Raw genomic sequence first — 17,334 nt, forward strand, 5'->3', positions numbered from 1 at the left:
ACAATCAGCTGCACCAAAGTGGTCCAGCTGATTGTTGGATTGTTTTCTGTAAAACGTTCCATGCCACACAGCTATGCTACTGTAGACAACAAGGTTTAGTCTTCCACATTCAGTTGGTGGGGCAGCGCTGTAAGCGGGCAAATGAAATGAATGGTTACTTTGTGATGTCACAAAATCACAGAAGTCAAAACGTCTCGTTTGGCAACATGAGGAAAACGTCGTGTGGAATGTATGGCAGACTCCATATTTTCCTCTTTGTGCTACAAGGTCGCCCAGTCTCTGGAAACAACTTATGTCCCTCTGAGGTCTATTTTCTTTCTTTCCGTGGTGTATCAGCCGTGTGGAGTGGCTGTTTGGTGTGCGCGGCGCGGGCCTACCTCTTTCTCCAGCGCCTTGTTGTGAAAGAACAATGAAATCCTCTGGATGTCCTCAGACTTCAGCCACTGTCTGGAGACACAAGTCAGACAGAGCCATTAAGACACAGGACCAGGTATACAATATCTACACAAACAGCAGAAACCCTTTATGGTGCTGCAAAGAACCCTTTAAGAATGTACAAAATGCTCCAAATTGGCAGTATTAAGGCGAGGCACATAAGAAAAGAAAAATCATGGTGATGGTGAGGTAGGATCTGACTGTGTAGGGATGTGATGAGGTGGTGAGGTAGGATCTGACTGTGTAGGGATGTGATGAGGTGGTGAGGTAGGATCTGACTGTGTAGGGATGTGGTGAGGTAGGATCTGACTGTGTAGGGACGTGATGGGGTAGTGAGGTAGGATCTGACTATGTAGGGATGTGATGAGGTGGTGAGGTAGGATCTGACTGTGTAGGGATGTGGTGAGGTGGTGAGGTAGGATCTGACTGTGTAGGGATGTGATGGGGTGGTGAGGTAGGATCTGACTGTGTAGGGATGTGATGAGGTAGGATCTGACTGTGTAGGGACGTGATGGGGTGGTGAGGTAGGATCTGACTGTGTAGGGACGTGATGAGGTGGTGAGGTAGGATCTGACTGTGTAGGGATGTGATGAGGTGGTGAGGTAGGATCTGACTGTGTAGGGATGTGATGAGGTGGTGAGGTAGGATCTGACTGTGTAGGGACGTGATGAGGTGGTGAGGTAGGATCTGACTGTAGGGATGTGATGAGGTGGTGAGGTAGGATCTGACTGTGTAGGGATGTGATGAGGTGGTGAGGTAGGATCTGACTGTGTAGGGACGTGATGAGGTGGTGAGGTAGGATCTGACTGTAGGGATGTGATGAGGTGGTGAGGTAGGATCTGACTGTGTAGGGATGTGATGAGGTAGGATCTGACTGTGTAGGGATGTGATGAGGTGGTGAGGTAGGATCTGACTGTGTAGGGACGTGATGGGGTGGTGAGGTAGGATCTGACTGTGTAGGGATGTGATGAGGTGGTGAGGTAGGATCTGACTGTGTAGGGACGTGATGGGGTGGTGAGGTAGGATCTGACTGTGTAGGGATGTGATGAGGTAGGATCTGACTGTGTAGGGATGTGATGAGGTGGTGAGGTAGGATCTGACTGTGTAGGGATGTGATGAGGTGGTGAGGTAGGATCTGACTGTGTAGGGATGTGATGAGGTGGTGAGGTAGGATCTGACTGTGTAGGGACGTGATGAGGTGGTGAGGTAGGATCTGACTGTAGGGATGTGATGAGGTGGTGAGGTAGGATCTGACTGTGTAGGGATGTGATGAGGTGGTGAGGTAGGATCTGACTGTGTAGGGACGTGATGAGGTGGTGAGGTAGGATCTGACTGTAGGGATGTGATGAGGTGGTGAGGTAGGATCTGACTGTGTAGGGATGTGATGAGGTAGGATCTGACTGTGTAGGGATGTGATGAGGTGGTGAGGTAGGATCTGACTGTGTAGGGACGTGATGGGGTGGTGAGGTAGGATCTGACTGTGTAGGGATGTGATGAGGTGGTGAGGTAGGATCTGACTGTGTAGGGACGTGATGGGGTGGTGAGGTAGGATCTGACTGTGTAGGGATGTGATGAGGTAGGATCTGACTGTGTAGGGATGTGATGAGGTAGGATCTGACTGTGTAGGGATGTGATGAGGTGGTGAGGTAGGATCTGACTGTGTTTGGATGTGATGAGGTGGTGAGGTAGGATCTGACTGTGTAGGGATGTGATGAGGTGGTGAGGTAGGATCTGACTGTGTTTGGATGTGATGAGGTGGTGAGGTAGGATCTGACTGTGTAGGGATGTGATGAGGTGGTGAGGTAGGATCTGACTGTGTAGGGATGTGATGGGGTGGTGAGCTAGGATCTGACTGTGTAGGGATGTGATGGTGGTGAGGTAGGATCTGACTGTGTAGGGATGTGATGAGGTGGTGAGGTAGGATCTGACTGTGTAGGGATGTGATGAGGTGGTGAGGTAGGATGAGCAGCAGACAGGATGTGATGAGGTGGTGAGGTAGGATGAGCAGCAGACAGCACTGACTTCTGTGAGTTGATGCCGTCGATCGTGCGGATCATCCTCTCGTTGAGTTCCTCCTCAAACCTCCTCCTCTGAGATTTCGACCTGCGATCGAAGGGGCAGAAACACATTTGAACACAGAATCAAAAATACTCAGGTTGCGAACGAAAAGGTCATGGAGGACAAGAGGCCTGTTAGGAAGTGTATGTATCTATATCACAAGTATCTCAATATAATCATTATGCTATGTTCTGGGTTGTGGGGTAGCAGGTGCGCCTATGCGGTGCCTGTTTGGTGCCTGCATGTTGCATAAATGATTTGTCTTAAAAAACGCTCCATGTTACATGTGGCATGATTATACCAAAGACGAGGCAAGACGGCCCAACTTCAACTCCCTTCCTGTCATTTTGCCACATGGTTTTCCACGGACACGCCCACTTAGGAGACTTTCGGTAGGTTTGAGCCAATGGTTGACCACGCCCATTTAAGAGACTTGCTGCTACCAGTTGTTAGAATTGGCAGAGCCTGCGGTGACCCATCTATAGTAATATAATATCTATGATTATTATACATCACCTCTCTCGCTTCTGGAAGTGGTACTGCCCCATTGGAACATCCTGAAACATGGATCACATCATAAGTCAGACTGGTGTGTGTGCGTTTTTGTGCGTGCGTGCGTGCGTGCGTGCGTGCGTGCGTATGCACTGCGTCCGCTCACCTTGGTGTTGATCTTGCCGTTGTCGGTGGTCATGCTGTCCCGGTGGTGCAGGTTGGCGAAGGGCTTGGCGGCGCCCCAGGACTCCAGGTAGCGGGTCATCCTGACGGAGGCCCTCATCTTGGCCCCGTCCGTCAAAGAGGGGCGAGGGCGGAGGCCCAGGTGGGGACTGTGTCTCTCCGTCTGGGACAACCAGGGAGGAAACACATGGTGAAATTGTGCCGAGCGCATGGGTAATGCATTGAAGTGATGAGACTGTGATCATTTTTCATAATTCTTGAAGCAATTTATATGTTTTGTGAGTATTTCTTTTTAAAACATGCTTTGTCAATAAATGTCATGTCAACAATACCGACAGAACAGAGTTGAACTGAGGTGAGTCAAACAACATGTACTGTATGTTATGTACACTGTCAATATTCAATACCCATTTTAATTTGTACTTGTCTACAAATCGCTACAGTATGTCGCTTTCCTGCACAGTATTCAAATTGCCAAAATGTCAACTTCAAAGAAACATTGTCTCTTTATATTTAATAATACGATATCAATGTTTTGGCTGAGATCATGAAACAAACTTCACAAATTGTGCTAATGTTTTCTTGAGCAGAAGTGTGCATCGTAGGATCAGATTAGGTTTTACCATGCAATATGTATTTGAGTGTTGTCTGCTAGATGTAACTGTAACCCTGGGATTATATAATCACATGGCAAAATAACATAATCAGCCCAAAATGCCTTTTCAAAGTATGCTATTATACTACTATTACAGTTACTTCTTTAAGGGTTACCACTATTTCATGAATCTTTTGACATTTATGTATATATATAAAAAAGAATATTGCAATAGTCCAGGGCAATAGTTTTCAAAGTCTGAGACTGTGGGCCTCCCCCAAGACAAAGCCTGGAAAAAGGAGCCTCCCTCGCTCAATTCCTGGATGCCTATGGGATCATGATTATGTTGTTTGATCCCATAGATACTCAGCAATTGAGCCAAGATAGCCTGATATTGCTGTTTGACATACTTAGTTCAGACGACACCAAATACATAGAAAAGACTCTTTCTGATGGCATTTCTTAGTTTCTGACTCTGGGACGGTGGGAAAAACTGACGCATTCCCCCAAACTACTGTATCTCTGAACTATCTCTTTAACCAAATCACACACATTTAGGCTATTCTATGTGATCTCCTTTTAATAACTAATCTAATGTTTTTGTCCCACTTCCATTCACTGAGCCTCCCCTGAAACTGCTTGGAGACCCCCCTGGGGAGGCCCGCCTCCCACTTTGAAAACCTCTGCAATAGTCCACCCTGATTGCTATTGAAAGAGCAGAGTGACTGCAAGCCGCACGCGGCCGACTGCCCCCTCCTCCCCAGTCCCATCCATCATCTTCAGTGTAAACAGGACGCTCACGCATCTGCTGAGCTCACGCTCCGTGGGTGGAAAAAGGAGTGAAGGGCTCGGGCTAAAGGACCGATGGCCAATTGACATCTCTCTACATCTCCGACTTGATTGTCATTGTCGAGAGCTAGCCACATAACGCCACTTCAAATGCTTTTAGTCAAAGAATGGTGCAGCTCTTGTTTTTTTTTCCACGTATGCTGAGTTTCTCCCTGACTAGTCTCTCCCCAGACTCAAATATTAAATTGAGTCGCTGCATGCGCTCCGCATACAGAGAGAGATCTGCAGCATGCAGTAACGTAGTGTATCAGCGTAAGAACTCTCATGGGTCTGGCGTTGAGTCTACTCCCTGACAGACAACACACCGCCGTACTGCTGATGGCAACACTGGCCTACATAAAGCCAGAAAGCAGAGAAGCAGAGAAAAAAGAAGAAGAAGAAGAAAAAAGAATGACTTCAAAGTTTATTTTCTGTTCTGTCCCAACAAAGGGTTTGCAGAGACGTGCCGAATATAATTTAACGGCAGTTATGGGTAAAACAATACTTGACAAGTTGTGTGAAGTTGAATCTTCAAATGTTGACCTAGAAAACTGCCTCAAAATTACCTGTACAGCATATAAATAGAATGAAAATGATATGTTCGGTTTTGCTAAAGTGACAGCACTTTCACATTTTATACAGATGGAATCAGTACTCAGCCCCACATACCATTTTTAAATAGAAAGTTTTAGCCATCAACTGACTGCTGGTTTGAATTTTAGAATTGAAAAATCGCAGCTTTCTGTACCATTGTGTTTTCCTGGACCCACTTCAAGCTCAGCCCAATGTTTATAGATGTTTTAAATAATGCAAGGAATTATATGATGATGATGATGATGATGATGATTATTAATGCTCTTTATTTATGTATTTAAAGCATTTTTCAAAAGAGTCACAAAGCACTTTACGAAGGATAAGAAATAGGCCTACATAAAATCGGTAGAACCAATAAAACAAGATAGAAACACTCATTAAAAGGGACGGAAACCAATAACAAAAAGGTCATTACGTAAAAACAAGTCTATAAAACTGACTTTTAAGAAGTGATTGAAAAGATGATACTGACCTTGGGGTTGATGACCAGGTAGGTGACCACACCATGCTCCTTCAGATAGGAGTCTCTGCTCTGTCCCTCTCCAGGCTCCACCTTGTAGGAACCCTTCAGATGCTCCAGTGTCAGCGAAGAGATGTGGACCCTCCTGTAGACAACAGGAGAGGATGGATGAGGAGATGTTCAAAAGTTCACAAATCATTGATATGTTATATACTGTATATTAGGGGTGTCACAATATATCGTCCCACGAAATTTCGCGATAGTAAAACGTCACGATATGTATCGTTGAGATGAAATCTCATATCGCAAAAAAAAAAAAAAAAAAAAAAATTCAAAAATAGACTAAGAAACGTCTTTGTTTGTTGAAGTTCAATGTGTGGAAAGTAGTTCAGTTGAACAAGTCTCTGAAGAGACACATGAGAAGTTATACAGGAGAGAAACCATTCAATTGAGTTTCTGGCAAAACTGTTTACTTGACAGGAAAAACTGAAGCATAAAAAATAGACTAAGAAAAGTCTTGTTGTTTGAGTTTGAAGAAAAACTGAAGATGCATAATGAGAATTTATACTGCTGAGAAACCTTTTAGTTCAAAGTAAATCTAAGTGACGGTGTAACTCATTCTATTTCAAGATAAGCCTTATCTCCAATCTCATGTTTTTTCTAGTTGTTATTGTAATAACAATTTCCCACAACAGCATGTTTTGTATTTGTGCATTTCAAATAAAATACTACTTTTCCAGTCATATATTGTCATTATTCAAGTTTAAAAAAATATTGTTAAAATCGTATCGTATCGTATCGTTATCGTGAACCCAGTATCGTGATACGTATCGTATCGTGAACTGAGTGTATCGTGACACCCCTACTGTATATATATACTATATATATATATATATATATAACATATATATATGTTATATATATATAGACTGTAGTGTATATATATAACTACAGTCATTCTGCACACCCTATATATATATATAGGGTGTGCAGAATGACTGTAGTTCCAGCAGGTTGAGGTGCAGCTTATGAAAGCCTGAAAAGCATGAGTATGTTGCATTCTGTTAGATTGTTTAGAACATCTACAGCTTTGGTGTCCAGAGTTCTTACCCTGGCACGCCCCCTGCCTCCATATGATTGGCCAGCGTGACGTCGTGTGACCAGACGTCGTACTGCCACTTCTGGAGGCCAATCACGCCGCACAGGACATTCCCAGAATGCACCCCAACACGCATGTTGATGTCAACTCCAGTTGCATCGCGGACCTTCCTGTGGAAAGCACAAAAATACAGTATGCTGCATTCAAGACACCTCGGCACTCTGGGGGAAAAAAGAGCTCCGACTTCTGAAAAATGAATTGAACGGTTGTCGAAGTCGGAATTACAGGTCGGAAATGCGGGTATCATACAGCAAGCTACACCAATCAAAGACGTTGATATTACAGAATTGTGGGTAGTGTTAGTACTTCTCCATGAAACCAAATAAAAATGTTTTAAAATAAACAAGGATGATATCTTACAGATGTGTGGCTTCTACAGGAAGGTGTACCATCATTTCACCACTGGAAGACCCGTGGTAAATCTACATTGGGTGGTTATGACATTATGGCTGCTATCATCAAAATCTCATTGCAGAATATGAACGGGGAAATAGTCTGAATCGTGACATCACTGAACTGTGACGTGACTGTTGAGCTCTATTTGAAAGCAAAGACAATATTTGTTTTCATTGGTTTGGTGTTATTATTGGTTCAGTCAGCTAGCTTATCATATCACATTCACATTGTGTTTGCTCTGGAGTGCAAACAGACCTGAACTGGAGCCTGGCATCCCTTCTGCTCAATCTGTTTGACGTGTGTGTGTGTGTGTGTGTGTGTGTGTGTGTGTGTGTGTGTGTGTGTGTGTGTGTGTATGTGTGTTGTGTGTGTGTGTGTGTGTGTGTGTGTGTGTGTGTGTGTCTGTGTGTGTGTTGTGTGTGTGTGTGTGTGTGTGTTGTGTGTGTGTGTGTGTGTGTGTGTGTGTGTGCATGCATGCGTGTTGTGTATTGTGTGTTGTACATGCGTGTGTGTGTGTGTGTGTATGAGTGTGTGTGTGTGTGTGTTTGTGTGAGAGAGAGGGAGAGAGATAGAGCTGGTATTTTACTTGATGGCCTCACACATATCCAAGCCCATCTTCACACAGTTCCTGGCATGGTGCGGCAGAGACTCAGGCAGACCCGACACACAGTAGTAACAATCTCCCAGGATCTTGATTCGCATGCACTCATTTTCCTTTGGGAGAGAGAGAGGGAGGGGAAGAAGAAGAGCCCATTATTGCGCTATTGCCTCACAGCTAGAAGGTCCTGGGTTCGATTCCCACCTGGGACGCTGTGTCCCCCCCATGTCCTCAGTGCCCACCGCCCAGGTGGGATATATCGTTAAAAGGGCCTTTCTGTGTGGAGTTTGCATGTTCTCCCCGTGCTCCCCTGGGGTACCTCCATACAACATCGATATGGACACCCCCCCCCCCTAAAAACATGCAGAAGATCGTCATCTGACCAGTGACGACAACATTTGAAGTTGGTCGCCGGGCGCTGTACACAAGAAAGCTGCCCACTGCTCCTGGCCTGCCCCCTGGAGGAAGGACAAGCTTGGATGGGATAAATGCAGAGACAATATTTCACCGGCCACCGTCGGCATGAGTGTGTGTGTGGCCACATGCGTGTGTTGGGTTGTCGCGTGACAAATAAAGACGGGTTTGTCTGTCCAGTTCTTCTATGTGTTGGGACTTGGGACATATATCTCTCACTCTTTCGCTCTCTCTCTCACCTCTGAACAAGCTTCAACAAGCAGACACACACACACACACACACACACACACACACACACACACACCAATCAACTCCAATATCACACACACGGTCACACCCACATAACACGTTGTTAGGGTTGCTGTGAGACATGTGGATTTAGGTGCTGATACTTAATGTCCAAGACACACTTGGTAACTGAAGTCTCGATAACTAGGAACGCTGTAGCACTTGATAGCTGAGTCTGCAAGGTTCGAAGATGGAAACTGTGCAGAAGGTTGCCGTGAGGTTAGTCTATGAACAACTGCAGAGGACTTGCAGAGCACACCTTTATACTGTAGGTCCCGAATATGACATCACCTTGTGTTATGACATCATCAGTGAGACCATCAGAGAGGCATGATTTAAGACACTTATGAATCATGACATCATCGCCGTCTGTGACATCATCAGTGATCTATGACATCCTAGTAGGAATGATGACATCATCTAACACATGTGGTGTGCTCTTGTTGCACATGTGGAATGTGCTATAGCTCATATCGTTGGGCCAAGCTTTATATAACGGGTGCACAGAGCTGCTGGACAGAGAGCCTGACTCAACCACCAGCACCGAGCAGGAGAGCAGCCATGGGACCAGGAGATCCACTCTGACCAGCCCACACGGTTACAACCTGCAGCTCTCCACACACACACACACACACACGCACACGCACACGCACACACACACGCACACGCACACGCACACACACACACACGCACACGCACACGCACGTGCACACACACACACAGCTTTGGGAAGGTACAGAGGCCGAGGGTGGCCGCAGGAGAAAGGACACGCTTATTTCAAGGCTGCGTTTTTACTCCCTTGAAGGTACAAGATGGTATTGCTGCATGCACACAACATCGACTTTCCCTCTCTCATTATGATTAATTTGGACTCTCTTTCATCATGGTGCACATGATTTCATCATTCATGTGAATTCATTAACACTGATAAAGACCCTTAGTTGATACTAACTGAGCATATTTGACTTCCTGTATTGTGTACGGTAAAGAGGTTATCGAGGCATTGCTTGCTGACAATGCTCGCAATGCAAAGTGTTATTGTTTATTGGTACGTTTTCGGGAGCTAATTGGCTCAATAGAGGGTATGCACACCCACTGGAACACGCCCCCTCAAACAGGAACGAGTGTCAAAATGAGTGTCAAATTCCTCCCTGAGCAGCAGGTGTCAGTTATCTAGGCTGATTACTGCATTCAAGCTCAGTCTTGCTGTGACTCAGTGGGCGTGACCCACAGTGACTTCTGCCTCTGTGACATCACATGCATACCCTCTATAGCATCATCAATATGCACACACATGCCTCCGGAATGAGAAAGTAGGAGTTCCAAGGCAGCACTCACCTCACCAAGCACTAATGTTGAAAAAGCTTTTATATCACGGCTGGTTCAAAACAACATCAAAACAACTCAGACGCATTTGGCCCATGCTGCGTCCTTCATCAAGGAGTAGTAGTACATCAACTATGTTCCTTTTTATCTAAGCCATGAACTAAGGCTTTTAAATGCCTCTCTGAAGAGTGCCTTATAGAGTGGCTTTTCTTTTAAAGTGAAAAGCCCAAAGCGAAAAGGACCTTCAACAAATGCCTTCACACCAAAGCCCAGCACGGCTTTCACTTTTCTCTCTCCTCTGAAAGACTTTATGAAGGATTTGTACCGATCGATACTCAAAGCTCTCCGACACCACACCACAGAAAGCAAGTCTGTGCACACCTTGCATTTATTTGCATTGTCTTTTATGCAACTCCGATGCATGTTTGTACAGTATATCCTGCATGTTGTGCAAAATAGTTAATATTTTGTTACCATGAAATACCCCCCCCCCCCCCGAGAATGGGCTCTACTGGGCTCTGTCGAAAAGAGGCAATTTGTGCTTATTTGGTAGCTATATACATATGGATTGTGTAGTGGTGGGGTGTGTGTGTGTGTGTGTGTGTGTGTGTGTGTGTGTGTGTGTGTGTGTGTGTGTGTGTGTGTGTGTGTGTGTGTGTGTGTCTGTGTGTGTGTGTGTGTGTGTGTGTGTGTGTGTGTGTGTGTGTGTGTGTGTGTGTGTGTGTGTGTCTGTGTATGTGATATGTTTTATGGTGGCATATTTGCACTACTTTAGCATTTATTTTGCTTTAATTGTTTTGTACCTATAGCACAATATGTATGAACAACGCTATACAAATGAAGTTGGGCTTTTCTGGAGTTCTGTGTTACCTTTGCGATTTGGTCAAACTTGCCGAAGAGTTCATTCAGCATATGCACAAGTTCGCCTGGAGAGCAGTCACTGGCCAGCCTGGTGAAGCCCACTATGTCGGCATACAGAATACTACAGGGAAACAGACACATAACATGCATGGACAATATTAACATTCATATCCCCTTTCATACTGGTATTTGTTGACAAATGAACTTGTTGACAACTTAACATACATGTATTTAGTCAACTAAATAAGAATTGACTCTTCCAATAATAGACATTATAATGCAATAGTTATGGTGCAAGGATCAAGGAATATTTCCTGTTTGGGGCAATGCCAACTATTAAAGGAAAGGTAGGAAAATGGAGATATTAGCTGGACACCAAATTAATTGAAATTAGGTTTAATACAAACAATGTTGTTGTTGATGTTGTTGTTGCTGCTGCTCTATAGGACGATTCAGCGTGACGTCACTTTCCACCCAGAAATGCGGAACCCTGCGGCAGTTAACTAGTATGAGGTTGTGCCAAACAAAACGTTAATATCTCAAAAACTATACATCACATCGCTTATATTTTGACATTCTGAGTGAGAGCAAAAGTAGCTCAAGAGTTTGATGTATAATATACGCACGTCGTGTTAAAGTTGTGTGAACTGTCGCAGTTTTTAAAATGTAAACAGAGTCAGCCGGCTAGAGTCAGACACTCAAGCCTCCCAAAGCTCACGCTCCATAGGGTTCCATTGCCGTTGCCACCCAGTGACGCGGTTTGTTTACCAAAATGCTGCTCGGCTGATTCCTCGTATTGCCGATTCCTGTGCTGTTTTTGACTGGGAACGGGGATCATTTCATCTGATAAATATAGCAATTTGTTAGATAATGTCAGTTTGTTACCTTGCTAACGATATTATCTGGTACTGTACATGGAGAAAGTTCAATATGGCATGATGGACAGTCTTAATAAATGTTCTGATATATGGCAGCCATTTCTGGATCACCTTGCTCAATATGACTGAACCTTACCAGCAACAAAATCCATAGTTAGCTACAATATGTAGTGGTGTTTTGGCTGTTCAAAAAGTCAATAGATGACATATCAATCTGCATATAGGCCTATAAACATTAGTTACAATCCTGGTGGCAGCGGAGGGAGGCGACTATTCTTTGTATGGAAGCACTGATCGTCAGACGTCTTTGGGGAATCCCAAGAAATGTTCCCACAAATTGGTATGACACTGATTTTGCACGACTTACGTAAGTCGTGCAAAATCAGTGTGAAAATCCGTGTCATACCAATTTGTTGCCAAATGTCTTGGGATTCAACAATTAACATTGTTCCCCGTGGTCAGAAACAGTCACTATTGATGTTAGTTGCTTGCTTCTGATAAATAAATAATAAGGTGCTAATTGCTAAATCAGACAAAGTTGGCAGCAGCAATCCCAATTGCTATGGATTACCAGAGGGGTTACACTCTCCTGTGTCACAGCGTCCTAAATTTAGAAACAAATCTGCGTCATCAGACTCACGTTTGATGTATGACAGTACTGAAAGCATCTACACACCCTCACTAGGCTCGCTTGCCAGACTCACAAAAACAAGCTTTTTCAAGTAGGACTATATCTCTTTAGTCCATCTGTTGGGCTATTATATTTAGACATTATTGCACACAGCCAATTCTCCAGACGTCCATGTTGGCGCCGGTCTGTAAGTGTCCGGGCATTTCCCAAAGAAAGGCAACGGCATTGAATGCTGGAAAAACTCTGGCAAAACCACACTGAAAACACACTGAAAGCACTGCTACCTTACAGTCATCATGCTTCTCAACACTGTCCAGAGAGCTGTGGACATAATGGGTGCATTAGCTGGTGGTTAGCTCTCCAAATAAAAAAAGTGGCTGGTGTCAGAGGAGCCAGCTGAGTCTAATATGTAATAATAACTAATAAGCACACCGCCACCCGTCCTTGGGTACCAATTCTGTGCCGTGGTGAGATTGTCCTCTCCACTGTGAGACAGGCTCTGCGAGAGCATGTTATTATTAGAAGGATCGTGGGCAGACCAGCACGAAGACACACACACGCTTACATGCACATCGCACACACACACACACGCACACACACACGCACGCACGCACACACGCACGCACACGCGCGCGCACACACACACACACACACACACACACACACACACACACACACACACACACACACACACCTGATCCCACACTTCACGCCAGGGGACACGGTGATATTGTTTATCCTGTAAAGCTCCAGCCATGATGGAAATGGGTTTTTTAGAGGACATCCCTTGGAGAGGCTCTCGTGGTAAGCCTGGCTTGCTCTACTCTGCGCTGCCTCTACGAGCTCTCGTCTTCCTCCCACAGTAGGGATGTCATTGAGGATACAGGACGTATAGGCTCCTCTTCATTTGGCAAAGTGACCTCAGAGTACACTAAAGGTGGATTAACTCTGAATTGAATTGGGTCCCCTGCACAGAAAAAGGGATAAGAAGAAGATGAGATATGGAGAAGATAGTGAGGCATTGTGGGGGCTAACCCTACAGGGAAAAGACGAGGGATGAACGAAGCCAAGAGGATAGGAGCGATCAAAATGTGAGCGTGGGTGGAGAGGAGAAACGCTTATCGTACCGTTTGTAACCTATTGCACCATAGTTTATTGCATTTTGCACTGCGTTATTCTTTTTTTTTTTTTTCTTTTTTTTTCTTTTTTTTTTCTTGGTGATAGACAGAAACACAATTCAGTAGCATAAGAGCATGTACATTGATCTGTAGCAGATCACCCTTTTTTTATACATAAATTATATCATCAAAGCTCGAAACATAAGAAAAAAGGACAAACAAAACAAAACAGACTAACTAAACATAAGACAACACCAAATGAGAAAAGAAAAAAAAAGCGGAGGAAGGGGGGGGGTAGAGACTCGTCAGTGGCTTTAAAATTAATTACAAGTGAGTAATAAGTTATGAGTATACCAGCATATCTAATAGGTCCCGTTGAGAATGTTTATACTGTATCTACACACATTTGCAAAAAAAAAAAAAAAAAAATGAATATACATATGAACACACTAGATGAAGAATACACCACCACAACCATTCAGGAGAGAAAGTTGCAACTATCCCACGATCACTTCACTTCTTAGTGTGGAGTGTGTAAGTTGTTAAAGTACTCAATAAAGGGCCCCCATCACTTTAAAAAGCCATCAGTGGATCCTCTAAGGGAGAACTTAAAGTCCCTGGAAACCAGAAATATTTTATTATTATTTAGCATTTTGAGTTCATCACATCACAGGAGCCTATGTTAATAAGCCACCAGCCAAATTTGAACACACACACACGGTGTGTGTGTGTGTGTGTGTGTGTGTGTGTGTGTTCGTTGCTCGGAGAGGGAGAGACTCTTGCTGCGACTGCACAGCGTGTGTGTGTGTGTGTATGTGTGAGTAACCTCGCGTCACCAGGCTGTGTCTCTCTCTGTGCTCTCTCTCACACGAGAGGAGAGAGAGAGAGAGAGAGAGGAGAGGAGAGGAGAGGAGAGAGAGAGAGAGAGAGGAGAGGAGAGAGAGAGAGGAGAGAGAAGAGAGAGAGAGAGAGAGAGAGACAGAGAGAGAGAAGCATAGCGCTCGGCACAGAGTGGGAGGGAGGCAGACATACTGAGCGAGCGCTGTCACTGGGGGCAAAGAACGGACAAAAGGAGGGTGGGTGCGGATTGCACACGTGTACAAAGGTTATATAGAGCTTATGACGTCATAAGCTCCTGCATTTTAGCACCTCGCGCACTGCTCTCTTCAATGAGGAAGTATCTTGTAGAATCTTGTAGAAAAGTGTCGATTTTAAGGCTTTGGGTTGAAAGTAATGTATAATAATTTCGGAGGCACAAAATTACTAACATAAGACCCTAAATAACATAGTTAGAACGTTTTTGTGGATTTTGGTTTCCAGGGACTTTAATTTTTTCCAAGCTTAGAAAGAACATCACATCATTCAGCCAATTAGTGGAGAAGGAGGGTTGGTTTTGGAGATTTCCAGGATAATAATAACCTTCTTTTTGCTAAAAGTGTTGTGAAACTGATGATATTTATATTTCGGACTGTGCATGGTAGGGGTTCACCTGGTTCGCCAAATATGGCTAGTAGGGGGCATGGTTGTAGTGGTGTATGTAGAACAGTAGATAATGTGTCGAACACTGAAGCCCAGAAACTTTGCAGTTTTGGGCAGGACCAGTACATATGTGTGAGATGTGCTTGAGGTTCTCCACAGCGGTTGATTGATTGATTGACTTTATTTGGTGATAAAAACAGGACATAAGACAACATATCACCGAGGATAAAAACACAATAAAGCCCGAAGGCTTATTTCCATTGTGGTCCCCATGGAAACAAGACAGACAACGTAAATACGTGTAACAAAGAAGTGCAAGTGGGAACATAATTTAAAACTAATACAACTCCATTAAAAGATAAATTACTAACTCAGTTTATAATTTACCAAAATAAAAAAATAAAAACTAGAACTAAACATATCAATCAATAAAATAAAAGACCAGCTATATCATAAATAAATAACCAATTCAAGAACTAAAAAAAGACAGGATAAAACGGTTTAAAGTGCGGATGTTTGTAACCATTTTTTTAAGCCTTTCTTAAAAGTGCAGATAGACTCACTCAGTTTCAAGCACGAAGGTAACATGTTCCATTGAGTCGCTGCATTATATTTGAACGAGTTCCTCCCCATCAGGGTCCTAAATCTGATAGGGATGAAATCAGTAGAACTGCCTCTCGTAGAATACTGGTGACGCGGTCACATTTTGGATCAGACTCAGGAAATATTTCAGCCACTGTGTTATTCTATTGAGACGCGTATGGTCTGAGAAGTATGCCTTGTAAGGTTAATTAGTGTGAATGACTCTGTGACTACCCCATTTATTTATTTATTTATTTATTTATTTATTTATTTATTTATTTATTTATTTATCTTGGGCTAGTGTTTGCACATGATGTGACACCATTGAATGTGTCTTTAAAGCAGTGTCTGTGTGTGATGCAGCACTTTCCCTCTCACCCAGGACACATTTCTCCCACAGGAGAAAAATAAAGTAACCTTGACCTTGACCTTGACAAAAGAGGATGAAGGATGAGTGCTGATGGGAGAAATGATAACCTTTATCGTATGGAGTTGAGCACAGTATGGCTGCGGTGTCGTTTACCTGACGTTGGTGTGCCGCTGCACGTACAGGTTGTGGAAGTTGTTGGTGCTCTCCGCTCGGCCAAAGTTGGGTCCCTGCAGCCGCTGGATGATCTCAGCTTTCATCACCCGGGCTATGTGGGCCGGCAGCAGGGATAACAGTAAGCGCTCCTAGAGATAAGATAGATAGAGTGGGGGTGTGTCTTGCCCAAGGATACTTCGACATGCAGACTGGAGGAGCTGGGAATCAAACCACCGACCTCTTTTATCCAAAGTGATTAGTGGACGACCCGCTCTACCTCCTGAGCTACAGCTGCCCCTTAATCTTAATCTTGAAAGACAATCCTTTTTCTTTCATTTTTTAATATATCACCTTTAAAATAGATTTTTAGAGTCTGGTAACTCTATAGGTACATTAGGTAGCTAGCTATTCGTGTTAATTTTCCATGACATAGAAGCAGAGAGGACTAGAGAAGGGAGATGGAGGCAGAGAGACAAATATAAAAGATAATACATATGAAAAATACTGTAGGCTATAATATATAAACAAACATATAACAGCATGGCTGGCAGAGAAATGAAATGGAGCAGGTTTTGTAAATGGATACAGCTACAGTATGTTCCACTTTCAGCTCACCTCCCACCTGTGCTTCTATCTTTGGCTTTTAGATGCACTAAAGGAAAACTAGCTCAGACTCAGATAGTCTTCCACTGTTGGATATCAACAACAGGGATGTTGGGATGCAGTGTTGGAATTCACTTTTTTTTGGTGTTCTCACCAGACGTCCCAGATTTCCGGGGACAGTCCCCGTTGTTGGTGACATGTCCCCGGCCGGGAGCTGTCCCCAATTTTCTACTCCTCGTCCGCGATCGACATTACTGTCTTTCAGAGGCTCTAGCACAGTGCTGACCAATTTGGGGCCCGCGGGCCAAGTTTGGCCCCGCTTATTACAGGACCATGGTCAAACTACATGAAACTGAAATTGTCCCCCTTTTTTAATAATAACATTTTAATGATATATGACTGCAGAACTGGAAATGTCCCTGATTTTTATTTCAGAAATCTGGTCATCTTATACAGTACCTCAACCTGTCTTCTTGCTTTCAATAAATTATGGGCTTATGGGCATAAAGCTAACCAGTCAACTAGTTAGCAAACACTGGAGCATGTGATCGCAGCCGTGACCCTTAATGCCTTGTAGCTGCAGTGCATTCTGGTCTATTGAGGCTACTGTCGGTGCAAAATGGAGAGTCTAGAAAGACTCTTTCTTGCTCTTTGATTCCGACGACTGACATGATGATTATTGCTGATGTTTTAGGTTGCTGAAAACCTTTCTGTTATCAAACTCCACTCATTCAGGAACACTCTCGTCATAGATTTTACCCTTTATTGCACAAATGGAAATACATGTTGAACCTTTGAGCAATGCAGACTCTGAGCTAGAAAGGTTTGAGGC

The 17,334-nt window shown here is 43.9% G+C and overlaps 1 protein-coding gene across 2 annotated transcripts in view; it reads right to left on the minus strand.

Moving 5' to 3' along the window:
* Positions 1–17,334, minus strand: part of adcy2b (adenylate cyclase 2b (brain)) — a gene marked incomplete at its 5' end in the record, with an annotated part of 58,322 nt that overhangs the window by 11,087 nt on the left and 29,901 nt on the right. For both annotated transcript variants that reach the window (XM_083646318.1, XM_083646317.1), the window contains 9 exons: positions 378–443; positions 2,454–2,538; positions 3,010–3,050; positions 3,152–3,331; positions 5,658–5,790; positions 6,756–6,914; positions 7,787–7,914; positions 10,698–10,809; positions 15,900–16,048. In XM_083646318.1, the coding sequence (XP_083502444.1) occupies positions 378–443; positions 2,454–2,538; positions 3,010–3,050; positions 3,152–3,331; positions 5,658–5,790; positions 6,756–6,914; positions 7,787–7,914; positions 10,698–10,809; positions 15,900–16,048 (1,053 nt within the window). The remainder of the gene's footprint in view (positions 1–377; positions 444–2,453; positions 2,539–3,009; positions 3,051–3,151; positions 3,332–5,657; positions 5,791–6,755; positions 6,915–7,786; positions 7,915–10,697; positions 10,810–15,899; positions 16,049–17,334) is intronic.

Source organism: Poromitra crassiceps, assembly GCF_964638095.1.
Source record: "Poromitra crassiceps genome assembly, chromosome: 11".
NCBI classification, from domain to species: domain Eukaryota; kingdom Metazoa; phylum Chordata; class Actinopteri; order Beryciformes; family Melamphaidae; genus Poromitra; species Poromitra crassiceps.